This window comes from Hemicordylus capensis, chromosome 4 (assembly GCF_027244095.1).
Source record: "Hemicordylus capensis ecotype Gifberg chromosome 4, rHemCap1.1.pri, whole genome shotgun sequence".
Lineage (NCBI taxonomy): Eukaryota > Metazoa > Chordata > Lepidosauria > Squamata > Cordylidae > Hemicordylus > Hemicordylus capensis.
The window spans coordinates 282,637,384-282,664,024 of record NC_069660.1 but is presented as its reverse complement, the minus strand read 5'-3'; the positions used below and the strand labels follow the sequence as shown (position 1 = coordinate 282,664,024).

Below are 26,641 nucleotides of genomic sequence, written 5' to 3'. Positions count from 1 at the left end.
AGGAGGAGGGAAGGGAAGGGGGGAGTGTACTAGCCTAAGATTCACTTTAGCTCACACACAAAATGACGATGCTTGTCCTTATGTTGGAACTGGGCCATGTTCTGATTGACTGATTGTATATCCTGTGGCAATGACCACATGTTCAAATGCGCTGAGTATGTACACTGGCTTTCATTCAAGCCTGCAACATGTGTGACCCACCAAACCAACACACAGCAAGGCTATTCCCACAATCACTGGAAAGTGGGTTAAGGGAGTTCAGCCCGCTTTCTAGTGATCATGGGATGCACTGGGCTCGCGGGCTCACCCGGTGCTCCCAATGTGGCCAGCCCACCTAAAACACCCTCCCCTTGTGGCGAGACACAAGTAGACCCCCAACCAGGAGGCTACAAGCAGCCTCCTGGTATCGGGGGTCCCCCCAGAATGCCCCGCATGCTTGCGCGGGGAATCCTGGGGCTTCCAGGGGCTGCGCGGCCCCTGATCCCCACAGCCCTCACTGACTCCGTGACGGAGCAGGCAGTTGTGTGGGTGGCTGATCCACCTGCCCAGGGCTACACATTTGTTCATCTGTGGAGACAGCAGGCTAAGCCCGCTCTCCCCGCAGATCTGCCAGAAGCTCTTCTCACTGATTGTGAGAAGAGCTTCAGCAACATATACCGAGTCAGACCACTGGTCCATCTAGCTCAGTATTGTCTTCACTGACTGGCAGCAGTTCTCCAAGGTTTCAGGCAGGAGTTTCTCTCAGCCCTACCTGGAGATGCCGAGGAGTGAAGGGGGACTTTATGAATGTAAGCATGCAGATGCTCTTCCACTGAGATACGGCTGCATCCTCTAAAGCAGGGGTTCCCAACGTGTGGTACTCTAGATGTTGCTGAACTACAACTCCCATCATCCCCAGCTACAATTTATGGTGGCTGGGGGTGATGGGAGTTGTAGTTCAGCAACATCTGGAGTATCACAGGTTGAGAACCCCTTCCCTAAGGGGAATATCTTACAGCAAAATGCAAACCAAGGTGGATTCTTCTTAGCAAAGGGTACAATTCACATTTGCTAACACAAGACAGGGAAGCTATTCTCATGATCACTGAAAAGTGGGCTAAGGGAGCTTAGCCTGCTTTCCAGGGATTGTGGGAATCACCAGGCTCGCAGGCAAGCCTGTTGCTCCCAAGGCGTCTAGCCCGCCTAATTACCCCTCCTCTTAGATGAGGTTAACGGAGCAAATGCTCTGTTAACCTCATCTTTTGGCTCATGTGTTGCTGCGGCGTGCAGTAGATGTGTTGCTGCGGCGTGCAGTAGGCTGCAGCCTCCTGGGTTTGGGGGGTCTCTCCAGGATGCCCCGCGTGGGGCATCCTGGAACTTCCAGGGGCCGCTTGGCCCCCAATCACTGCAGCCCCACCATCTCCGTGACGGAGGCGGCAGTAGTGTGGGCAGCAGATCCGGCCGCCCAGGGCTGCCTCCTGATCGTCTGTGGGGAGAGCGGGCTAAGCCCACTCTCCCTGCAGAAACCCCCCCCGGTGCTTCACACCGATTGTATGAAGTGCCTTAGGCTCTCCTCCCCAATGCACTTCACCAGCTATGCATTATGGCATGCCAGCTACTTGAAAATCCTTTATCTTTGCAATCCCAGGCAAGCACAAAACTAGGCAGTTTATTGAGCCTCTTCTAGGCTGCCATAAATGGTGGGTGAATTTCACTCAGTTTGGTGGGCAGCAAGTTGGGAAGGCCTGTTTTAGTTCTGTGCTGCTTGCTCTATTTTGTTCATGTAATACTGAACTGTATATCATCCTAAGTGGGGAAAAAGTCAATCAGGCATCAAAACAGAAAGAAGTGAGAGTATTCATCAGCTGTGTGTTGCATGCTTAGATTTTCCACTGTGGAGGTCAATGATAAATTTGCTGTCGGGTTATGTAAATCCCCAGCAGTGAAATGTATCATCCAGAGAGAAACATGCACTGAATCAAGTTTTTATTATCATGTACAGTACATCCTGTTTATACTCACCCCCAAGGTGCAAATATTGTGTGTGGGGGTTACTAATAGTGCTGCACTGAATTTTCGTAGGGTTTGGTTGCTGCACTAGAATCTCTGCTTAGTCAAACCAAGGTCCATCTAGTCCAGTATTTAGTTTCCAGCTGTGGACAGGCAGATGTCTTTGGACATTCCCATGCATGGTATAATGGTCTTCTCCTGTTGATGGTACCCAACATCTGGAATTCAAAGGCACTATTTAAATTTTTAAAAAAAACTTATGGGGGTGGGATTCAGTCGGGGGGGGGGGACTGAACAGGGGGTGGTTCGGTTTTACCCCGAACAGTCGACATTGAACATGTTCACACATCCTTACCTGAGACCTTATTAACTTCTGCTATAATGGGAGTGAATTAACTCCTGAAATGCCTTCCCAACTCCTTCCCAACAGTTGGGAGGTTGGAAGGTTGAAGTGGTGCAACTCTGAGTTAGTAGGAGCAGAACAAACTCACCTTCGCAGTTTCACAGGTAAATCCTTGCAGTAACGCAGGTGGATCTTCACCATCACTGTTTCGCTTTACAGTATCTAAGCCAGAGTATTTGTAAATAATATAACAGCATCACTCATGAATAAAAAAAAGAGAGAATGGGTTTTTTTGTTAATGTGCTTCAATGAATCACTGAGAGCTGCCTGCATCTTCCTCCAGTGCACACTTCCTCTCTGTGCTTTGGATTGTTAGTTGATCCTTGCATGTGTTGGAGATCCAGATCCAGATGGCATCAAACTTTTGCACAGATAACCCTAATGACCACTAGGGGCATTGGGAGTGAAGATAGTCAGGGTCTCCTAGTTCTCTTTCCTATTTTTCTCTGCCTCTGTGATCCCTCAGTGAGAATGTTTGTATGGCTCTCTCTCTCTGACCACCATGTAGCTAGCAGCTAGGGTATAGGTCTTTCTTATCATCATGTACTTCTAAATAAAGTAGATTATTTTAACCTTAAATCAATCTCCCTGCTTATCATTTACAAGCTGTTACCCCTGAGACCCTGTTAGCTTCTGCTCCAATGGTAGTGAGTTAGCTCCTGAAATACTCTGCTATATATATTTAAATAGCCTGCCGATAAGCCCTAATAGGTTTGGGTGCCCGAGGCTCAAACTTTAAATATTAGTTATCTCCAACAATATGAATGGTCTTTCTTAGCAGCTGACATTTGGATAAGATGGCCCAGTCTCTTTTAGCTCTCTGATTGTAACTGCACTGCAAATTGATATGGGTTCTATACCATTTCAATTGTCATGGCTTTCCCCAAAGACTTTGGGACCAAAATCCAGGGCCTCCACACCCCCTGCCCCCCCTCCCCAATCCATTTTAGTCATCCTGGGTGGTGTGGTTTATGCCCTTGAGAACCTATGTGTTAAAAATGATGCTTAACTTGCAGCGGGGGCCCTCCAAAGGCCTTTAGGTCCAGGATCCAACATTATCTAGGTGCAACTCTGCTTTGGAAATTTGATGAGGGTGCTCAGAATTCCTTGTTAGTGACAGCGATCCCTGCTCCAAAGGGGCAGAAAATGATTAGTAGATTAGCTTAAAATTGTACTGTTGATATGTCCTTGGAGTCTCTGTGATAAAGATGCAGAGCAATCCTAGTCATGTTTACTTGAAAGTAACTCCTCTCTGTTCAATTGGGCTTATTCCTGGGTCAGTGGCTGACATACTGCGCAATATCCCATGGGCGCTGTTCAGCACTGTGGGGGCAGCTGCATGCTCTTAACAGCAATGTTCATGTATTTGCACAAGAGTGCTAGTGCTATTGTGGGAATACCAGAATGGTGTAAACGTAGTTGTGTGCCAGTGGAAAGCTGTGTAGTATGCTCGATGTTGTGCAGACTTAGTATAGTTATCTGCAGTAATTTGTAGACAGCAAATGCTGGTGAAATATAGAATACACTGTAAATGTTATGTTTATAACATTATAATTATAATGTTATAAGGAGAAGCATCCTTCTCTTTCACTTAAGGGAAAAAAAGACGAATAGAATCACATTCTGAAGAGAGTGGGATTGATCAATTAAGATGCTGGCAATGATTCAAGACTCCAAAGTGATTGTCAAGAAAGAGTTACTTCAACAACAAAAAGGAGTTCATGATGCATGTATTTTCCCATGTGTGCATTTGCACTGCTGGCATCATGAACCAAAATCAAGATTATGATTGCAACAAACAAACAACAGTACAACTGCAAATAAAATTATTTGGTTAGCACTGGAAACAAATGCATTTTCTCTCTCTCTCTCCTGCATGCCTGCTTCCGTCCAGCTGGGGGCTGGCTGTTGGGCGGACAGGCCAACGACGTCACGGAAAAGCCCTGTCTCTGATCAGATAGGCTTAATATAAACCAGGTTTGCTGAGAAAGAATTAGAGAGGCAGCCCCTAAGCAGGAGGAGGATTTTCTTTGGGAGACTGGATCGGTATTCAACCCCCCTGAGAACTAGGGAGCACGATCAAGGGAATCGACTGTGGTTGGAGCAGACAGTAAAAAGCAAGGTAGTGTTGGTTTAACAAGCATTAATGTTTGCATTACTTTATCAATGTAGACATGTTATGTAGGTAGATGTGCAACTAGAAAGTGAGTTTGACATTTGTACCAAACTTACTGTAACTCTTCTTTTTTTGTTAGACTAATAATTAAGCATAACTAGCAGTACACAGCAACAAACCAGAAGATTGTACCAACAGAGTTAAAAAAAAAAGAAGACAACTAGCATTTTTATACTGTCCCTTCTTTTCAGTGCAGTAATGTAACTAAGGCTATTAAAGCCATGATATAGTACTCAATGTGAAGCGTTAGGTTTGCAGAGATGCGTCTAAGGCATTATCCTTTCTTGCAAAAGCTGAGAGGACTTGAGTGGGAAAGGAATTCCCTCATTTTGCATGGCATACTGTAACTTTCGGTACGGCATTCCTTTACATCTTTGTACATCTCTCAACTCAAAAGACAAACAGTGTCAAAGATAGAGTTTCTGCAGCTGTGCATGAAATGAGATGTACTTAACTCACTGCTTGGCTGTATGGATTTGTTTCAGAATGGATCTGAAGCTTCTCCAAGACCTTCTCAGAGAACTTGTCTGAATGAAAGAATGAGTGTGCTGTCTGTGAGGGCAATGGCGAACTTTCTTGCGAACACAGCAGTGTATTAAATGGTCTTCAACTGTTTGTTTGGCAAATGCTTTGTTACCTAGAAAGGTGGGAGTGAGAATGCCCAGGCTTAAGCCTGAATAAGCAAAATGTCTAAATAGTTGTCATGGTGGGAGCTGGAGAACATCAAAGCAACTTTCCTTTAAAAAGGCAGCTGCAAATGATACTATCAAGAATTCCCTCACAGCATTTTGTCTCCCACCAAAACTGAATAGTCCTTCCCACTTACTGTAATTAAAAGCCATCTTTAGACAAGATGAGACAATCCTGTTGGCAGCTCCTGAGCAGAACTAGAGCCTTCTCAATTGATTGGCTGCCAGTTGATTGGGTCCTCATTTGGGATGTTTCATTCTCCTAATTCAGGACTTTATGCACCTGATCCTTGAAGGGGCAGAAAAGAAGGGATTTAGGTATGCAGTACTAACAGAAGCCATAATGAGCAAAGGGACCAAAGTTCCAAAGCTGTAAGTAATTTGGCCCCTGAAACATTTTACAAGTAAAGTTTCTGTATCTCAGAAATGGCCTCCAATCATTGCTTTGTTTTGCCTGAAATCAAGTTCCTTGATTGCTTCAGAGATTGGCTTTTTCCAGGTGTTAAGGCAGGTAACCAGCACAATGGTAACCCACAAACAACAGATTCAGGCCGAGGAACAAGAGCAATCCACATTCCAAATGGCTGCTAGTCCACATGAAATAGCTGGACTGAAGATGAAATATGAACATGAATTAGAGACTGGAGAGAGAGGAGTGGGGTATTTATCATGCCTAAGCAGCAACACTAGCACAAAAACCCCTCAAGAAGACATTACCTCTTTGAGGAGGTATTTTCTATTTTCGGGTAGCGTTGCCAGGTCCAGATGGTGAAAAAAGTCGATATCCATCACAAAAAAGTGGAAATGGAGGACACTTTTCACCAAAAAAAATCCAAAAAGTATCCACTTTGCATAAAATTTGCATATGTTTATTGGTATTATATATGCATATTTTGATAAAAATTGGATAACCTGAGAATAAATACAACTCACTACTGTGAAGTTGATGACCAGGTGAGTTGTATGTCTGCTCAGTAGGGATGTGCAAATTGATTTCGGTACGAATTTATTTGTACCTGAATCTAGCTGATTCGGGTGATTTGGAAACAAAACCAATCACCCCTGTGGTCCATTGGCTCTATTTGGGTACAAATCAAATTGTGCCTGATTCGATTCAAATTGATTCGAGATTTGGATCCCTCCTATTAATTCCACCAGATTCCTAGCATTCTTTTTTTAAAAGCTAAGCTCTAGCCATTGTAGAAGTGGAGTTATGGAGCAAAATGTGTGGTCACTATTTTTCAAGTGTTTGGATTCTTTGGTGTATAATAACTTTCTCTCAATGGATCCCTATGAGGATTTATTACACACCTTCATTTCTTCTATTCATTTTGATTGTCTTTTCAACAGTGCCAACTGTCAACTGACATGTGCCAACTACACCCCACTCCCACCTGCAAGGCAGTGGGGTACTACTCAGTTTATGTTTTAGGATTTTTTTTTCAAGTGTTTAGGCTCTTTGCTGTATAATAACCTTTCCTCATAATGAATCCCTATGAGGATTCATTACACACCAAAGAGTCTAAACACCTCAAAAATTCCTAAAATATAATTTGAGTACCCAGTGGCTTGCAGGTTGGGGGGTAGTTGGCACATGGGATGCCACTAATTTCCCACCCCCCACCCACAAAGCAGTGGGGTCAAAATGAACAGAAGAAATGAAGGTGTGTAATGAAGACACCAAAGAACCCCAGTGTGTGTGGGGGAGGGGGTGTAGTTCGTATAATGAATCCTCATAGGGATTCATTATGAGGAAAGGTTAATCCTAATGAATCATAATGAATGAATCATAATGAATCCTCATAGGGATTCATTATGAGGAAAAGTTATTAGACACCAAAGAATCTAAACATTTCAATATTCCTAAAAATTAAAATGAGTACCCCACTGCCTTGTAGGTGTGTGTGTGTGTGTGTGTGGTGTAGTTGGCACGTGGCAGTTGACAGTTGGCACTGTCCAGTGACAGTCAAAATGAACAGAAAAAATGAAGGTGTGCAATGAATCCTCATAGGGATTCATTATGAGGAAAAGTTATTATACACCAAAGAATCCAAACACATGAAAAATAATGACTGCACATTTTGCTCTATAACTCCACTTCTACAAGGGCTAGAGCTTAGCTTTTTTTTTTTTTTAATGAAAGCTGGGGAACTGTGCTAGGGTTAGGATATGTCAACTTGGTTTGAATCCCCATTATTTCCTATGTCAGAAATGTTCAAAATCAGTAAAAACTTAAAAAAAAATTTAAAAATCAACCAAGTGTCCCAGTGCCTTGAAATTTGGGTGGTAGGTGGCACCCATGGGGACCTACCCACCACCCAAATCTGGTGCCCCATAGACCTTGTTAAGTGGTCCAAATCAGTCTGAATCCAAATCAAATCAAAGCAAATAAAAATAAAATCTGGGGTGATTTGGAGGGGGTAGATTTGGATACAAAACAAATCAGGGGTGATTTGTTTTGGCCACAAATCTAATCAAAAACATCAATTTGTACACACACCCTACTGCTCAGTCTGTTATCTAGGTGCAGAGATCTCTAGGCCCCTGCTTCTTAACAATAAATTCATATCCTGGTTAGGTTTAGCACACATGCAGTCCTCTGTCCTCCTCCTAGGCTGTTCTCCCCAACCAAGCCAGCAACTTCACCTCTTAGCTCGAGGCAGGGCAGTCAGCTAGCTATCGAGCCAGCCTCTTTGCATAATGGTGCTGTAGTGCATGTACGCTCTCCCACTCACTTCCTGTTCTCTATGACTACAAACATTTATAACATAAGGTTTCACAGTGGTTTTCAAAGAAAAATAAATAAGATGCTCCCTTGTCCCCAAAGGGCTCGCAATCTAAAAAGAAACACAGGTTAACACCAGCATCAGCCATTGAAGGAATGCTGTGTTGGGGGTGGATAGGGCCAGTTGCTCTCCCCATGAGAAATAGAAGAGAGCCACCACTTTAAAAGGTGCCTTTTTTTACTTGGTTAGCAGGGGTAGCAATTAGCAGCTTTACGCAGCAGTTGGCTAACTTTACTCAATTGAGTAAAGTTAGTTAGCTAACTGCTAACTTCTCACTACTGCCACCACATGAAGGAAGCAAGCTGTATGTGCCAGGCCCAACTAACCATGGTCCTGCATCACGTGGCTCTGCAACCTGCCACTGAGGCGGAACCTCCCTTCTGGCTTCCCCATTGGATGGGTGGTCAGTAGGAAGGGGAAGGAGACAGAAGGAGAGAAGCCGCTCATGAGAGCAAGGGGTTCGGAGCGAACAAAATGTTCCAGCTGCTCCCCAGAACTTTGGACACCACAACACTTGCAAAAAGGTTCGTTTGGTCCTCAAAATAGTCTCTATTCCTCCTAATGAAAATACAATACAATACAATAAAAATGGTCGCATGTCCTCTATAAAAGTCCCTAATTGGTAACTCTATTTTGGGGAGCGTCTTCATACTACTGTTGTTCCTAGTTAGGACGTATCCGTTGACATTTCACTTGGACCAAGGACATTTCTACTGATGGGAACTCACATCAGTGGAGATGAGAGATGGGAACGCACAGCATGGAGCAGTTCCCAGCCTAGCGCAGGGGTTCCCAGCCTTTTAAGACAAGTCTATCCCTTCTGTCACAAACCTTCAGCTCAGGTATTCTATAGAGATTTTGTGAGCATCTCTTATGCATGACAGTACCCCACTTCCCACGCCATTCCTGCTATTTCATGTGGACAGCAGCAATTTGGAATGTGGATTTACCTTGTTCCTGTGCCTCAGTCTGGTGTGTGTGTGTGTGTCTGTTTGTCTGCGTGCACAAATATAAATGCTGCAGTTACGAGTCAGGCTACTTTGGCCACCCTCCTCTTTTCTCCCTCCCCTTCTGCAGCAGATGCATCCCCGGGAATGCATCAGCTTCAAGCCAGCGTTACTCAGACAGGGAACAAATAGTGTGGCTGCCATGCGGGGAGTGGGAGGTAGGCGGACTCTGAGTGTTCCACTTGGGAGCCCTTCATGGAATGTACCTTCTGGGAGTCCTCAGAGATACTTAAGGGTTGAGGACCCCTGGCCTAGCAGCACATGGAACACTTCTGATCTCACAGTTGTGTATGTTTTTGTTTTTTTTTAAACCAGAGTTTTAAAAAATCACATCATGACTCTGAACAATGTTACAATGCGTCACAGCAGCAGCAGCGCCTTGCAGCCGCAGCAGCAGCGCTGGAGCATCCCAGCAGATGCAAGGCACCTGGTAGTCCAGAAAGACCCCCAGGAGTGCATCCGACACAAAAGGTACACCATGAGCCCTGAAGAGTATTACCGAAGAAGCTGGTCATCAGAGTCTTCCGATTCCGTCATCTCCTCCGAGTCAGGAAATACCTACTACCGGGTGGTGCTCATTGGGGAACAAGGAGTTGGCAAAACCACCATTGCAAACATCTTTGCAGGTGTGCACGACAGCATGGACAGTGACTGCGAAGTCCTGGGAGGTAGGTCATTATGTTCCACGCTGCTAGGGTTTACCTAAAGCCTCTTGGGTAAGCAGTGATTAGCACCGAGAAACAGAAAAGCCGATAAACTGGGAGCTCCTGACATTGAAGCGGTGACTTCCTTGGCTCTTATCCTTCAAGATGATTTCAGCAGGAGTGCCCAAGTCAGGAAATGTTGTAAAAAGAGGGTAGTAGATATGATGGGCCATACATTTTGTTGTCAAAGCTTTAAAAGTGCAGAAAAGGAAATGTACATAAAGGGAAACAGGGCTGGTCATAGACTGCAATAAACTGTGAACTTGTACTTGATAAAGGGAAACAGGGCTTCTTACAGCATGTAGAAATTAAAGCTCAATTTTATGTATTAATTTAATTGCTATCATGGGAAGTACTGACTGGCAGTAGCTTTTAGGGATGTGTATGGAACCAGCCAGGTTGGTTCTGTTTGAATCCAAACCAGATTCGAACTGGCCCGGCCTGGTCGAACCAGACCCAGTCCAGTTTGAACTGGACCCCACAAACAGCTTGAATTGGTTCAGCTCGAATTCGAGCCGGTCTAGGGGTTCTAATGGGATTGTTTTTTAAAGAAACTTACCACCTCTAGGTGATGCTGCCACAACCATGGGGGAGTCTCCAGAGGTTCCCCCTCTCCCCGCTGGCCTTCCCCCAGTCTCAATTCTGTCCAGTTCGAGCCATTTTGGGCTACCTTTGGCCCCTTCTGGGCCCTTTTGCGCTGGTGCAGGCCATTTTTGAGGCTGCCGTGCATGCCCACTGGCCATCTGTGTGGCCTGGGACATGACCCAGCCATGTGCGCATGTGCGGCAGCCTCCAAAATGACCACCACCAGCACAAAAAGGCCCAGAACAGGCTGAAGACAGCCGAAAACAGACTGAACTGGGTCAAACTGAGACCGGGGGGAGGCCAGTGGGGGAAGTGGAAACCACCGGAGACTCCCATGCCTGCAAAAGCACCCTCCAGAGGCAGTGAGTTTCTTAAAAAAAATTTTTTTTTTCATTAGAGTCCCTGGACTGGCCAGAGCGGGTGGTTAGGCTTGAGCCAAACTGAGGACGAGCCCTTGAGCCGGCCAGGTTTGTTGGCAAACTGGCTTGAACCCAAGCCGGTTTGCACATCCCTACCTAGAGATGCTGCCAGGGATTGAACCTGGGACCTTCTGCAGGGAAGCAGATACTCAACCACTGAACTACAGCCCCATCCCCATCCTGTCCTTCCTCCAAGAAGCTTAGGGCATCTTGTCCCATGCATGGTGGCTGTGGTGTCTATTGGACTCTGGAGCCCTCATTGTGCAGGTACTATGGGGTGCTAACTGAGAAAGAGATATAATGGGATCAAATGAGAAAATAAATTTGTTATTAAAAGATTATTAATAATCTCGAGATAAATTAATATATCCGTTGCAACATCCCTATTAGTATTATTCTAGCAAACAGCAATGAAAATGGAAAGAGGAGTGCAAGGAGATTAAGAACGATTTTAACTAAGTAGGTCAAAATTATTCAAAAAGGACAACTGTTTGATCTTACTCTAGAGTAATCACTCTTGTCCATGTTCAAGGGTAGCTGATGAACTATTGCCTTAGTCCATGACACGAACTGATGATTCAGTGTATAGAAATTGTTTTTTAATTGTAAACTGCCCACAGTCGCAAGTTTTGGGCGGTATAGAAATATTTCAAATAAATAAATAGAAAGTGTAACTTCCCTAACTCTCCAAAATAAACTAAAGTTGGTTCAGTTCCTGGAACTACCAAGAATTGAGAATTTCCCACTTCTTGGGAAGATCCTCACAACTGTATCCATCACTATAAATTTAAAACTCAAAAGTTAAAAGATGGGCTGCAATGTTTAGTCAATTGATCGAGTAGTTAACTTTGATCAAGTAATTAGTTGTCACTAATTTTATTTATACACACACACCCCCACACACTAAATAAATAAAATTATTACTTAATCTGGGTAGTTTACAACAACATAAAACAAATTAAAATGAGAACCTTAAAACAATTAAAAAGCTACTGTCAAGTTAAAAAGCTTGAATGAAAACAGGAATTTTTAGGGACCTTTAAAAAGTTGACAGAGATGGGGAGGCTCTTATTTCAGCAGAGAGCGCATTCCAGAGTCCTGTGGCAGCAAAAGAGAAGGCCCGTCCCTGCGTAGCCACCAGACAAGCCGGGGCAGCTGCAGACGGACCTCTCCAGATGATCTTAACTGGCAGTGGGGCTAATGGCAAAGAAGACATTCTCTTAAATACCCAGGGCCAAAGCTGTTTAGGGCTTTTAAAAATTATAATCAACACCTTGTATTTTGCTCAGAAACTTATTGGTAGCCAGTGTAGTTCCTTTTAATATAGGAGTAATATGGTCCCTTCGAGATGACCCGGTGGCCTACCTGGCTGGCACATTCTGTGCCAACTGCAGTTTTTGGACTACGTCCAAAGGCAGCCCCACATAGAGCACATTGCAGTAGTCAAGTCTGGAGATTACCAGCAGATGTACCACAGTTATGAAGTCGTTTATCTCAAGAAAGGGACACAGCTGGCGTATCGGCTGAAGCTAATAGAAAGCACCTCTGGCCATCACTTCAACCTGGAACACCAGGGAGAGGTTTGGATCCAGAAGCACTCCCAGACTGCATACTTTTTCCTTCTGGGGAAGTGTGACCCATCCAGAACTGGCAGATCAAAATAGTCTCCTGAGTTCCAACCCCGTACAAAAGGTACCTCCATCTTATCTGGATTCAGTCTCAGTCTGTTTATCCCTCATCCAGCCCATCACTGCCTCCAGGCAATAGCAATAGCAATAGCACTTACATTTATATACCGCTCTATAGCCAGAGCTCTCTAAGCGGTTTACAATGATTTTAGCATATTGCCCCCAACATTCTGGGTACTCATTTTACCGACCTCGGAAGGATGGAAGGCTGAGTCAACCTTGAGCCCCTGGTCAGGATCGAACTTGTAACCTTCTGGTTACAGGGCGGCAGTTTTACCACTGCGCCACCAGGGGCTCTTTGCGCCACCAGGCAGGCCATTTAGGGAGGTTATCCCTTCTCCCAACGATGTTGTCATGGAGAAATAGATTTGGATGTCATCAGCATACTGATAACACCCTGCACCAAATCCCCGGATGATCTCTCCTAGCAGTTTCATGCAGATGTTAAAAAGCACTGGAGACAAGATTGTTCAATAACTGTTATTTAAATAAAAAGGGTGTTGTTGTTTTTAACCATCTTAGGGTAAAAGAAAACGTTATATGTTTGGGGATAGTGTGTTGGCTTTTTATAGTAAGTATACACCAGATTGGGTAAACAGCCAACTGCAGATGAGGACCATGGGATGGGGAAGGGGGTTACTTTCTGCGGCATTTTGAGTTGCACATCTCTCTCTCTCTCTCTCTCTCTCTCTCTCTCTCTCTCTCTCTCTCTCTCTCACACACACACACACACACACACACACACACACACACACACACACACCGTGGCTGCTATTTGCACTGGGGGAGAAAGGCCCATTGGAATGATACTGAGCAAACCCAAAGTTACAGATACAAAACACAACTATTTTGAAAATGGCCACTAGTTTGGATGGCTTTAAAAGGGGCTTAGACAAATTCGTGGAGGACAGGTCTACCAATGGCTAGTGGCTATGGGCCACCTCCAGCCTCAGAGGCAAGATGCCTCTCAATACCAGTTGCAGGGGAGCCACAAGAGAGAGAGGGCATGCCCTCACCTCTTGCCTGTGGGCTTTTTATTTTATTTATTTATTTTATGTTTACATTTATATCCCGCACTTCCTCCAAGGAGCCCAGAGCGGTATCCATGGCTATGTTTATCCTCACAACAACCCTGTGAGGTAGGTTAGGCTGAGAGAGACGTGACTGGCCCAGAGTCACCCAGTGAGTTTCATGGCTGAATGGGGATTTGAACTTGAGTCTCCCCAGTCTTGGTCCAACACTCTAACCACTACACCACACTGGCTCACCAGAGGGATCTGGTGGGCCACTCTGTGAAACAGGATGCTGGACTTGATAGGCTTTGGGCCTGATCCAGCAGGGCTGTTCTCATGTTCTTATGTCCTTTCATATGAAACTGCTCAGCCAGCCCTTAGTGAAGTCCTCCTGTGTGTTCTGCTGCCTTCACAGGCTCATTTGGCAGTGATACCTGAGAGACACTTTTCTGTGGTGGCACCACCCCTGTAACAGGAATTTCCAGATGTTGTTGACTATAACTCCCATAATCACCAGCTAAGTCATTGCAGATGGGGACGGTGAGACTCATAGTAAATATCTGGGAATCCCTGATACATGGAACACAGGTACCCACCATGGGAAGTTAATTGGTTCTCTCACTGTCAGTGTTCTGTCAGTGTTTAAAATGTATTCTCTCTCTCTCTCTCTCTCTCTCTCTCTCTGCCAGGCCTTCTGATTTTCTTTTTAGTGCTCTCTATGTGGTTTCTTGATGATGATTTTATTAATTTTAACTACTGAGTTACTTTACTGTGTTTCTTTTGTTTTATGCATTTGGTTATTCTTTGGATGTTCTCCTTATGTTGCAGCTGCTTTGGGTGCCTCCATTTTTGGAGGGGAGAGCAGGGAGATTTGTGGGGAGTGGCAACATGTACCTGTTTTTTACGTAGGCCTACTTCTGGCTTTGGGCTAGCAAATCACCTTTTGATATAGACTTTAATTTATTTTGCTTATCTGTTTATTAAGACTATGATCCCAACTTTCACTCAAGTAGTAAGGGCATGTTATATACACAATTTAAAAAAAACAATCAAACATTAAAACAAAAACCACAGTAAAAAAAAAAAGTATCATTCTCATAGCAGGGGTTCCCAGATGGTGGTACTCCAACTGTTGCTAAACTACAACTCTCATCATCCCCAGCTGCAATTTATTGTGGCTGGGGATGATGGGAATTGTAGTTCAGCAACAGCTGCTGCTGGAGTACCACCATCTGGGAACCCCCACAAGCATAGGCAGAAGCAGCTCTTCCTTTACATACAAGCTAACAGGAGCTAAAGCTGGAAATCCTATTGCATAAATCACACAGAGGGGAGGGCTGGCTGGCTGTTCTTTCCTGGGGATTTCCTTAGCTGGCTGTAACCAACAATTATAATTGGAGCTTTGGACTTTTAATGATGCCTTGAGCTAATAGGCATTTTGCTACCTTCATTTTATGTAGCAGGGAAAGGGGGTGGGTGAGGGAGGAGATTATCGAGAGGATCATCAGGGGATATACGGCAGTCGAATCACTGCAGGTGATTCCCCGTGCTACACTGCTGTTGTAAACACTGGCATGACCAATGGGATAGATTCTGTGGAGCAGGGTTCTCAAACTTGGGTCTTCTGGCGCTGTTGCCCTACAACTCCCATCATTCCTAGCCTAGGAGAGGTCTACCATTGGCTACTAGTTGGAGGGCTACAGGCCACCTCCAGCCTCAGAGGCAGGATGCTTCTGAGTACCAGTTTCAAGGGAGTAACAGCAGGAGAGAGAGCATGCCCTCAACTCCTGCCTGTAGGCTTCTAGCGGCATCTGGTGGGCCACTGTGTGAAACAGGATGCTGGACTAGATGGGCATTCTTGGGCCTGATCCAGCAGGGCTGTTCTTATGTTCTAGCCAAAGTAGCCTTCAGCTACGGTTTCTGCAGATGATGCATGTGGTAGTCCAACAACATCGGGAGCCCCAAGCTCAAGAACCTCTGCACACAGCATTAAGTGATAAGACAGTGGCCTTAGCCATTGTGACTGTGAATGATGAGAGTTCTAGTCCAATAACATCCAGGTACCCAACTTTGAAAACGCCTCTTATAAGCTGTTGCTTTCTACTGGATCATACCATATTTTATTTCCTGGCAGGGCTCCTGCATAACAGCCAGACATTCAAGAGCAGCACTTCTATTTATTTATATTCTGCCTTTCTTCCACTATGGAACTATAGGTGATGTGCAATTGCCACACCCAGACCTGCATCAGGCTCCCTCAAAGCATCTCCTGGATACAATGATGGGCAAAGGTCCACATGATAAGTGTATGCCCTTTGGAGGAAGAGTGAGATATAAATAGAGAGGAGAGCTGGTCTTTTGGTAGCAAGCATGACTTGTTCCCATAGCTAAGCAGGGTCTGCCCTGGTTGCATCTGAATGGGAGACTTGATGTGTGAGCACTGCAAGACATTTCCCTCAGGGGATGAAGCCACTCTGGGAAGAGCAGAAGGTTTCAAGTTCCCTCCCTGGCTTCTCCAAGATAGGGCTGAGAGAGATTCCTGCCTGCAACCTTGGAGAAGCCGCTGCCAGTCTGTGAAGACAATACTGAGCTCGATAGACCAATGGTCTGACTCAGTATATGGCAGTTCCCTATGTAAGTAAGTAAGTAAGTAAATAAATAAATAAATAAATAAAGCAAGCCTCTTATGCATGTGCTAAAAGCACAGGAGCCTTTTGGGGGGGGGTGGAAGCTGGCAAACCTTATGTACTATCATAGTTGAAGAGATTCCATTTTGATTTTTTGTTGTTTGAATGGGATGTTGATTATATAGGATATGTTCAAATGTGTATCCTCCATGGTGTCCCTTTTTGTCGGGGCACATTGCTTGTTTACTAAAGTGGGGGAAAGAAATGAAACTGAAGAGTTGGGGGGAAAGCAAATGTATCAGAATTTATGGGCAGATTACATAGCTCCAGCCCCCCTAAAATTCTTTAAATTGTGGGAACAGTTGCTTTATAACATAAGCCTTATTCTAAAGGGAGTCACCCATCACAGACAAAAGAAACTTGCAAGTCATGTATTGCCATATTTGGTACTTCTTCACATATTCAGCATGGGGCACTGCCATGGATTAGGAAAATTGGGGGTTATAGCCCACTAGTATTTATCCCGTTAACAACCCTGTGAAGTAGGTTTGGCTGAAAGAATGCTTTCAGGGTCACCCAGTCAGCTTCCTGACTGAACAGGGATTTGAACCCAGGCCTTTCCAGGCCTAATCCAACATGCTGATCAACCACTACACCACACTGGCTCTCAACAGCCTAGCTTCTGCTCACTTCTGCTCCATGCTATAGCTGTTTGGTTTTGCTTGCAGCAGCAATGACTGTTCACCCATAAACTGAGTGAAAACAAATATTTTCCATTACTAAGCCTAGATGGAGTCTGTGCGTCTGTCTGCTGATCCCATGGGGGTCAAACGTTCAGCATTTCGGTTATTTCTTCCAGTGGCTCTTCTTCTTACCCGTCCTAGAAGAAAGATAACTTAAACATGAACGTGACTTCATAATTTCTATCATGGAAAATATAAAATCATGTAGCCCATGGAAATTAAAAGATCTTTGCCAGAGCTATCCGAATGACAAATAGGACAAGATTTTCTTTAGACGCCCCCCCCCCCCGCCCCCGGAGATGAAATAAAATAAGTCCCTTATAGTTGCCTGCATAAGGAACAGAGGGAAGGAGATACAATGGATATGAAAAACATTGTAAGTTGGCAATATTGTTCTGCTGAAATAAATGGATTCTGCAAATCTATAGGTTATACCTGCATTTATAGCAAATTTGGCTCTCTATGCTGAAACAGAGATTCTGTATCATTCTTCACTGATATAGAATCATGGGATGTTCAAAGTAGGCAACATAATAGCTTTTATCAGAGCAAATTAGGTTGGATACAGAGGCTGCATTTGTATGTAACACAGAACCGCGGGTCCAATGGTCCCGTTGTTCTGCATCCCCCTCCTCCCAGTATCCTGTTCGAATTTGGATGTCACAGAGAGCTCCCTCTCTGCAGTCTCACTGACTGCAGAGAGGAGGAGGAACTGACTGCCTGTGCTTCCTTCATGACTGACAGACAGCCTCAGCAACCAATAGCAGCTGGAGCAAGGGAGGCGCTTCCTCCTACAACTCAGATTGCAAAAGAACCTGATTGTGGTGCTGCGTTTGGACGTAATGCTGGCACTGCAGATCCAGAGTTGAAGGCAGCAAAACTTACTTCTAAAGGAAGGTACAGATTGGAGTCTGTGGAGGACAACTGTGGGTCCATTTTTTTAGCAAAACAGCAGCTGCCTGCATTCGGATGAAGAGAAAATGAAACCGGAGGCCCCTTCACCTCTGCTTTTGTGTTACGTGCGCATGCGGCCACTATTTAAGTTTTTGAGAGTCAAACCCGAGGGGACAGTAAACATTTCATTACAGCTTCTGCTTCTAAAGTTAAATAACAGCTGTAGGGGGTTGGGGATCAGGATCGGTACACAGGGAAGGGGTATTTGACTCTCTCTGCAGCAATTCTGATGAAAATCGCCCCCCATGCCCACCCCCTCATCACAAAGCTGCTATTAGTCCTAGAAAGAAAGCTCCCAGAGTTTTCAATTTCAAACTATTAAGCAGAATTTGTGTGAATGAAAGGTTCTATGAAGTTCAAAAGCTTGCATATATTTATATCTTGGGAGCCAGCCCTCCCATACATTATCACCTGCACAGGTAACCATTCATCTAATGGTTGTGCAATGGACCTCTTACACTTTTTCCTCCTCATGCAACATTTCCCCTTTCATGAGCAAGTTAGAGTAAATGTAGTAATGAAAAGACTCTGGTGTTTCATGGATTGGCAGGCAGATTGCTCAGGGAAGTTGAGGGGGGTGTAAAATGTCATTTGGACTATCCTGCTAATTGAGCAAAGAGGCACCTTTTAGAAGTGGCAATTCTCTTTATATAGCAGGGGGAGAGCAACTGGCCCTATCCATCCCTGGCACAGCATACCTCCAGTGGCTGTTGCTGTTGCTGGTGTCTATCTTATGTTTCTTTTTTGGATTGTGATCCCTTTGGGGACAGGGAGCCACTTTATTTATAGCTATGTAAACTGCTTTGGGAACTTTTGTTGAAAAGCGGTATATTAATATTTGTCGTATTTGTATCCGTACCTACAAAATCTCCTGTATGACTTCAGGAGACATATTGGAATGACCCACCATCAGGAAATATCCCTTGAGGATGTTCGTGTGGAAAAGTGGCATACACGTTAAAAATAAAGATAAAAATAAAAGAAATGCAGTCAATGAATTGTTAGAGGATCCAGACTACTTAATATTTATATCTGTTTGCTGAAGGCAAAATCCTTGGCATAACAATCTGTGTCTTCCCAGCATTAGTGTCCTAATTACATGGTGTTAAGGCAAAAATTAATATATGATTGATGGTGTGAATTTCTTTTTCCCCCAGAAGATGCCTATGAACGAACCCTGCTGGTAGATGGTGAAAGTGCCACAATCATCCTTCTTGACATGTGGGAAAACAAGGTAATGAGCTACAATCAATTTCTTCATTTGCTATGTGTAACTTCTTTAGATTTCACTTTTAAAATTTTATTCAAGTTTTATTTGAAATGTTATATTCTTTTTAATGATCATTATGAATATTTACATAATAGTTTTCAACAAAAAGTTCTCAAAGTAATCTACACAGAAAAAGTAATAAAATGGTTCCCTGTCCCAAAAGAGCTTGCCATTGTGTGTGTGTGTGTGTGTGTGTGTGTGTGAGAGAGAGAGAGAGAGAGAGAGAGAGAGAGAGAGAGAGAGAAGACCTAAATATTCAGCTTTACTGAGAAATTACAATAGAAGGTAAAGTATCAAGTTCAACATTACACTTTTTATATTTTTTTTAAAATCCCCAAATCCAAAAGCATTTATAGCTGGGCAAACTGAAATGCGAAATTTGGAAACGTTTCCAGAGGCCCCGATGACAATGTAGATTATTGCTTGCCTCTGGGGTAAGCTTTGTGCAGGGAGATGTTGCACAAGTGGTATATAAATGAATGAATGAATGAAATGAAATAATTAATAATTAATTGCTGCCATGGACCACCAGTTTACCATCTCTCCTTTATTGCACTTGATCATCTTGTTGATTTCAAGTGCACTGCTGTGCATGGCTAGTTGGGGGCATGCAACAGACAGTACTTTCAGTACAGGATGAAAATGTTGTTCAGTACCACAACTGCAAATGTTGTTTTTCAAGCATTTGTGGTTGGATGTAAAGAAGTACAATTCTGTATGTGGCGGAAATTTCACAAAACCATCTGGCAGAGGGCAGGGAGTTAGTATTTTCAGGACTCTGAAGTGGATACCACTCTACATTATTTGATTGATTGATTGATATACCACCTGACTCTGAAAGCTCTAGGCCAGGGATTCTCAGTGTTGGGTCCCCAGATGTTAGTGGACTTCAACTCCCATAATCCCCAGACCCAGTGCCCTTTGGCTGAGAATTATGGGAGTTAAAGTCCAATAACTTTAATAATTTTTAAAAATAGATCACTTGAGTGAATGATTTGATTCTCAGGTTACTCCCTATCCTCATAATCAATGCTAATGCAGTAGTTCTGAACTATGCACCAGAAATAATGGAAGTGTCATTTTACTCTGCTTCTGCATATTCCAGTAATAATGTTTGTTTTCTATGGTGAGTATGGGATATCCAAATAAGAAGCGCAGATCTTGCTGACCCTAACTGTGATTTCTTTCTCTGAACAGGGTGAAAATGGATGGCTTCAGGATCACTGCATGCAAGTTGGAGACGCCTATTTGATTGTCTATTCCATCACGGACCGCTTAAGCTTTGAGAGAGCCTCTGAGCTCAGAATCCAGCTCCGCAGGGCACGTCAGACAGAAGACATCCCCATTATTTTAGTTGGCAACAAAAGCGATCTCGTCAGGTGCCGCGAAGTTTCTGTTTCAGGTATTGCTTCTGCTTTCACACTCTTAATTGGGCCTGCGCAGAGATTTGGCTTTGAAGCATCAAAACTGAATCATCAGCTCTTTGCTCCTGGCTCCACACGGAGGCAGTGGTTCTGCATAGCACTGGGGAGGGCTGTCAAAGGGATTTGCAGCTGCGGGAAGCTCCAGTGATATTATGGAAGTGATGCCATGTGGGATGGCGCAGACGGAATGCTGGGAAATGTAGTCCTTCCAAGCTCTTTCACCATAGAGCTCAAGGTTAAATATTTGCCTGCTTTTAACTTCAACCCTGCTCACAGGGTTTGCCATCTTGGGTGTGTCTACATTACAAAGGGAAGCCAGTTTAACTGTGTCTTTCTCCCAAGGAGAAACTGGACATAACGTAAAGTCTGTCATTAAGACTGACTTCTCCCCCCGCAGGGTCCCAATACAGACCAGCCCCCTGTGACTACTTTTGTTGACAGAAAAGTTAAACCTATTAGCACTGTCCTCTGCTAAAGAGGCACCCTTTAATAGTGGTGATTCTCTTTACTGAGCAGAGGGAGAGCAACTGGCCCTATCCATCCCCAGCACAGTGACCCTCCAGTGGCAGTTGCTGGTGTCTGTCTTATGTTTCTTTTTTGATTGTAAGCCCTTTGGGGACAGGGATCCCTCTGTCGCTGTATCCTTGTACTAACAATGGGTATGAACAATAGCTTGTTCTCAAAACTATGAATAGGGTAGGAGTAGGAGGCCTGTTCCACCCTAGTTTGAGAGCGGTTCCAGTTTGAATAGGACAGGTCTAGGGTTGCTAACACTGCATTGGCAGAAATCAGGACAGGGACGCCGAGGGGGCTGGGAGGGGGGCGCATGGACACCTAGGTGCGGTTTTAAAAAAATGTTTAGAGCCGTCACTCAGCGGTGGCAGAGCGGGACAGTGGCGAGAGCAGCTCTCCCGCCTCCCAAACTATGAATAGAATGGCCGCTGCTCTCTGGGGCAGGGGCCAGGGCTGGTTGAGGCAAGGAGTGTGCTGGTGACAGGTGTGTTGCTGCTTAAAGAAAGCCTGGACTCGAGAGCACTCACCACCGCGGCTGCCAGCCACTCAAAGTCAGACTGTAACTGGAGGAGGAGGGAGGGGAGGAGCCGGGATAGCGGGCAGATGAAAGGCTCCCGCTCACCTGGCTCCTCCCCTCCCTCCTCCCCTCCCTCCTCCTCCAGTTACAGTCCATGTTTGAGTGGCCGGCGGCTGCGGCGGTGAGTGCTCTTGAGTCCAGGCTTTCTTCAGGCAGCAGCACGCCTGCCGCCCACCCTAGCCAGCCCTGGCCCCTGCCAGCCGCAGAGAGCAGCTGCCGTTCCCTTCATAGTTTCAGAGGCAGGAGAGCTTCTCTTGCCAATGTCCTGCTCTACCGCTGTTCAGCAGTGGCTTAAAAAAGAATAAATGTTTATACTGCCCCAAACCTACATCTCTTGGCAGTTTACAATAAAACTTTAAAGGTAAAATATATATATATATATTTTATTAAGTGTCAAAAAGTGGGAGAAATTGAGTCCCGAACAGGACAAGCATTTCCCCACTGAAAGTTGGGACATCCCGCACAGTGTGGGACAGTTGGCAACCCTAGACAGGTCACCTATCTTTAGATGCGAACTAAAAGCTGGGTGTGAAAACCTTCCTGTTTTCTGCTCCCGTGTAAGGGAAAAAAACCAGGTTGGAGGTACCGGCTGTGATCATCTGCTAAGTAGTTGCTGAGCCTGAGGGCTTGTCCTCCTACCTTGTTCAAGCTCTGGGTACAGTTGCTGGGTAGGACAGAGACCTCCAACCCAGCTGATGCTTACCAGACAATCAGTTTCAATGCCTCCGACCTTGTTATCCGCTCGCACATGAGCAGAAAATGGGAGCCTGCTACCAAACTAGGGTAGGGCAGATCTTCTACCCTATTCATAATCATAAAAATGAGTCCAACGTCTGCTTTGGCTCTGCGAATTGTAATTCTGTGTGGCAGCTAGAGCTTTCTATACAGGTTTTCCAGCACTCCCACAAAAGCCGTAAGGGAATTCATTGCAGCTCACCTGCATATTTCATATTTGCAGGCGGCCGATGTGGCCAAGCTTGACATTGCATGAAGGCTTGTGATGCAGCAACCCTGAGGGGAAAGGGAGAAAGCACTCTGTGCATGCTAGGGGGACCAGATACAAAGAAGGACAGGGCTCCTGCAGCTTTAATAGTTACAAAGAAGGATAGGGCTCTTGCAGCTTTAACACTTACAATATATGATTACTATATTTCTGTACTGGGAACTTGCCCATAGCAAGTGCCTGCACCTGTTTAGAGCCCGCAGTTTTGAGCATCTCCTGTAAAAAACAAATTAGAAAGCCTGCACCCAGCTGCTCCCTTCACCCTCCCTTGCCTTGCCACTTCCTGTACCTTTTACACCCCGCTGCTGACTGTTTTGGGGAGGGCGGAGGGGTATACCCTGTGTCCTTGCAGTAAGTGAGGGGAGAGGATGCACTCCAGGTGAAGCGTGAAGGGGTAAGCAGGACTCCCCCCAATCACACTCCGCCACCACTCCTCGACTCCCCCCCCGCCCACTGCATGCCTGTAGTATCCAACATGCTGCAGTGCTCTCTCGTCACGTCTCCCATCGTTCAAATGAGGAGGGAGGCAATGGAACTCCTTAGCGCTGCAGCGTGTTGGATCTTACCGCCAAGCAGTGGCAGGGGGAGGAGCGGTGGCAGTGTGGCTGACGGAGAGTCCCGCTTGCCCCTTCGTGCTGCAGCGTGTTGGATACCAAGCAGTGGGGGCGGGGGGAGGAGTGGCCACGAAGGAGGTGGCTGTGAGGGAGTTACTAGACAGCCTGCACCCTTTCAGGTCTCCGCACCCTCCTTTTCTTTTTGTAAAAACCTGTAGAACCCATGGGTTCTTGGTGCGAAAATACAGGACTTATATTGTTGTTCTGCCTTTCCTCCAAGGAGTTCAGTCCAGCATGTATGATCCGCCCCCTGCCCATTTAACCCTCACAAAATCTTGTGAGGTGGCTTAGGCTGGGTGAGCTTGGGCCAGTAACTATCTCCTAGTCTGACCTGCCTCACAGAGTTATTGTGAGGATAACATGGGGAGAGGGGAGAACTGGATGTGCTGTGCTGTCTTAAGGCAGAGACTCAGAACAGATCATTCATCAGGTCACTAACTACTCTGTTTCTATGAATTTCTTAACACAGGGGTTCCCAACAAGGGGTCACTAGTACCGCTAGGAGTATCTGAAGGACTCCCATGTGGTATTCAGAGCACTCCTCCTTTCCCACACTGCAGCCATTCTATTTGCTCCTTATCTGAGGATTGCTGGTTTGAAGCCAATGCATCCTCAGCAACATATCCATTGCAGAAGGGGAGGGAGAAGACGCTCTTCCTCTGCTCCTGATTGGCTGACTACGTGCTGAAGAGCTCAGCTTACATCTCTCCTCAGCCTGATTGACAGGCTTCAGAAAACTAGTTTAAGCAAACTTGTCCCATTACTTTCAATGAGAGTGCTCACGAGTAACTTAGTCTGGCTGTCAGCCCTGGACTAGCCTGTCTCATTACTGTAACATTTAAATTTGCGTGTGTAACGCACGCACATGCATGCACACCTCCCCCCCCACAAGGCTGGTTCAAATAATATACAGAACCGCAAGTCCAGTGGACCCGCGGTTCTGCACCCCCTCCCCTCTCCTCCCCTCCCCTCCCCCCCACTCTCCAGTCTGAGTTCAGACCTACTGCAGTCTCGCTGACTGCAGTAAGCGAGACTGCAGAGAGGTGGGGGAGCTCTCTGTGCAGGCTTCCTTCTTTTCTGAAGGACAGCCCAAGCATCCAATAGGAGCTGGAGTGAGGGAGGAGCTTCCTGCCTCAACTCCAGTTCAAGGAAAGTGTAACTGCAATCCCTGATTCAGATGGACCTTGGTTGCCACCGATGCACAGTTTATGGCAGCATAACTTAAAGAAAACTGAAGGTAACAAATGGAGTTAGAGGAGGGAAACTGCAGGTCCATTTCTTTTAACTACAGTTCCCCGGGTTCAGACGTTCAGCTAGAGAAACCGGAGGTGAATGGACCTCTGATTTCTTGTTTTCTCTGAATCTGGCCAAAGTTTTTATGGGGTACCTGAGCTGAAGGTTTGCAGCAGAAGAGGAACACTAGTTGAAAAAGGTTGGGAACCCATGTGTTAACACATTTGCTTTTCATCCAGTTTCTTAAAGAATGTGCAAACATCCAAGTTCTTCAGGTAGTATGTTGACATGTACTATTCAAATATTTTGCAGAAGGCAGAGCCTGCGCTGTTGTGTTTGACTGTAAGTTCATTGAGACCTCGGCAGCTGTCCAGCACAATGTGAAGGAACTCTTTGAAGGTATTGTTCGTCAAGTGCGGCTAAGAAGAGACAGCAAAGAAAAGAACGAGAAGAGGCTGGCGTATCAGAAGAGGAGAGAAAGCATTCCTAAGAAAGCCAGGCGCTTCTGGGGCAAAATTGTAGCCAAGAAGAACAAGAACATGGCCTTCAAACTCAAATCCAAGTCTTGCCACGATCTCTCTGTCCTTTAGGATCATTGGACCATCTTCTTCATAAACATTACTCAACTCCATTTTGAACAATAAATCAATCTATATTAGATTGGTCAACAAGAAATCTAAGACTGACTTGGATTCACCATCATGAATATTGTGATGAAATGTGCCAGCAATAAGCACAGCCTAATGCATGCATGGATGAAGAAATGGCATTTATACTTCTGGGTTTATAGGGTGTGTGTGTGTGTGAGTGAGTGAGAGAGAGAGTGAGTGAATGTATGGGTGGGGGAGAGAACTGTGTCTTATTCACAAGAACATTCCAAACTTATAATGAGATGTGTGAAAGCACAGATGCTTTCCCTCATTGCCTTTTGGAGAATGGCCTAGGAATAGAAAAACAATGGAGGACATGGTTTCATTATTATTTCTTACTGATTTTTTGAACCAGTGAAAAGGGGATTAGACACTCGCAGAGATATTTTCTTCCCAGCCAACCAGTTGCTTTGATTTTCTTAACTACCCACAGTTTGACATCATCATCTATCCAATGGCTAGGGAGACATCAACAACATTCAATTAATCAGATGTTTGGATAAATGGGAGTGCTGTTCAGAGAGGTTTACACTGCCTTGGAACAATATGGAAGACCAGTCTGAATTTCAGTAATGAGAAGATTTGAATAACTGGGGTTTGAATAATGCAAATTTACTGCATAACCATAAAATAAACATTGACGTATTTCTTTGTTACATCTACAGCCATTCAGTTCTCTTAAGAAACAGTTACAGGAGAAACCTGTAATATAACTTTCTCTTGTGTCATACGGAATTGTTTATAACGCTAGAAAAAGTAGGAAAAATTAAGTGCAAGCTGCCAATTTTCAAACAACAAATTCTTTTATAAGAAACCACAAAGATTTTGTGCTTAAGATCTAGTGTTTCCATGACGCCAAAAACAACTGTTTGTATTTATTATCTTTCAAATATTAATTGTGTTTTTAATAGATGAATTGTAGGGATGGGATGGATACAGTGCTGAAATGTATTTATTAAGTGCATTCTTAAGGAAAATGTTGATTTTATTACTGTTTACTATATGATATCTTTTTTGAATTAAGCAACATTTTATTTATATGCCTTGTAATAATAAATCTATAAAAGGTTTCACTGCCTTTGGATCCTACAAAGAAATCCCAAGGGTTTGCTGTTTTGATGGTTTGATTCAAGTTTACCTTATACATAAAAAGGGTTCTGAGTTGGTATAACAAATAATGAAAGTATTGTTACACATGGTCTCCACTGCACCAAGAAGTTCCAGGGAGTCAGTGCCATCAGGTGTCAACTTCAATTGGAGGAAAGATAACTGAAGGTGTCTTTGCAATATCTGGTCTATTTGCAAATATACACATTGATCTTCAGGTGGTAGCAAGCAGTGTGGTCACTCCTGGAAGTCAGGAAGAGAACACATTAGTTTCCCAGAGAGGACCAGTGCTCCAAGGAGCCTTTAAATTCTCAGCTCTCAGTAACCCTATTCACATATGCAGAAGGTTCCATGTTCCCTCCCTGGCATCTCCAGATAGGGCTGAGAGAGACTCTTGCCTGCAACCTTGAAAAAGCCCTGCCAGTCTGTGTAGACAGTACTGAGCTAGATGGACCAATGGTCTGACT

At 44.8% G+C, this 26,641-nt stretch overlaps 1 protein-coding gene across 2 annotated transcripts; it reads left to right on the top strand.

Moving 5' to 3' along the window:
* The first annotated feature begins 4,393 nt into the window (after positions 1-4,393).
* On the top strand, positions 4,394-26,137 carry GEM (GTP binding protein overexpressed in skeletal muscle). 2 transcript variants are annotated; one of them, XM_053247713.1, is made up of 5 exons: positions 4,394-4,514; positions 9,366-9,718; positions 18,944-19,017; positions 20,251-20,455; positions 24,730-26,137. In XM_053247713.1, the coding sequence occupies exons 2-5, from the start codon at positions 9,385-9,387 to the stop codon at positions 25,005-25,007; spliced, it is 891 nt and encodes a 296-aa protein (XP_053103688.1). In that variant the 5' UTR covers positions 4,394-4,514; positions 9,366-9,384; the 3' UTR covers positions 25,008-26,137. The 2 variants fall into 2 exon arrangements, with proteins under 2 accessions (XP_053103688.1, XP_053103687.1); XM_053247712.1 differs by having other exon boundaries at positions 18,941-19,017.
* Positions 26,138-26,641: the final 504 nt, after the last annotated feature.

Bases quoted from the DNA above. Each gene is read 5' to 3' on its own strand.
- GEM (XM_053247712.1), top strand. From the start codon at position 9,385: ATGACTCTGAACAATGTTACAATGCGTCACAGCAGCAGCAGCGCCTTG. The intron at 9,719-18,940 runs GTAGGTCATTAT...TTTTTCCCCCAG, and splicing joins TGACTGCGAAGTCCTGGGAG to AAGATGCCTATGAACGAACC. The intron at 20,456-24,729 runs GTATTGCTTCTG...AATATTTTGCAG, and splicing joins CCGCGAAGTTTCTGTTTCAG to AAGGCAGAGCCTGCGCTGTT.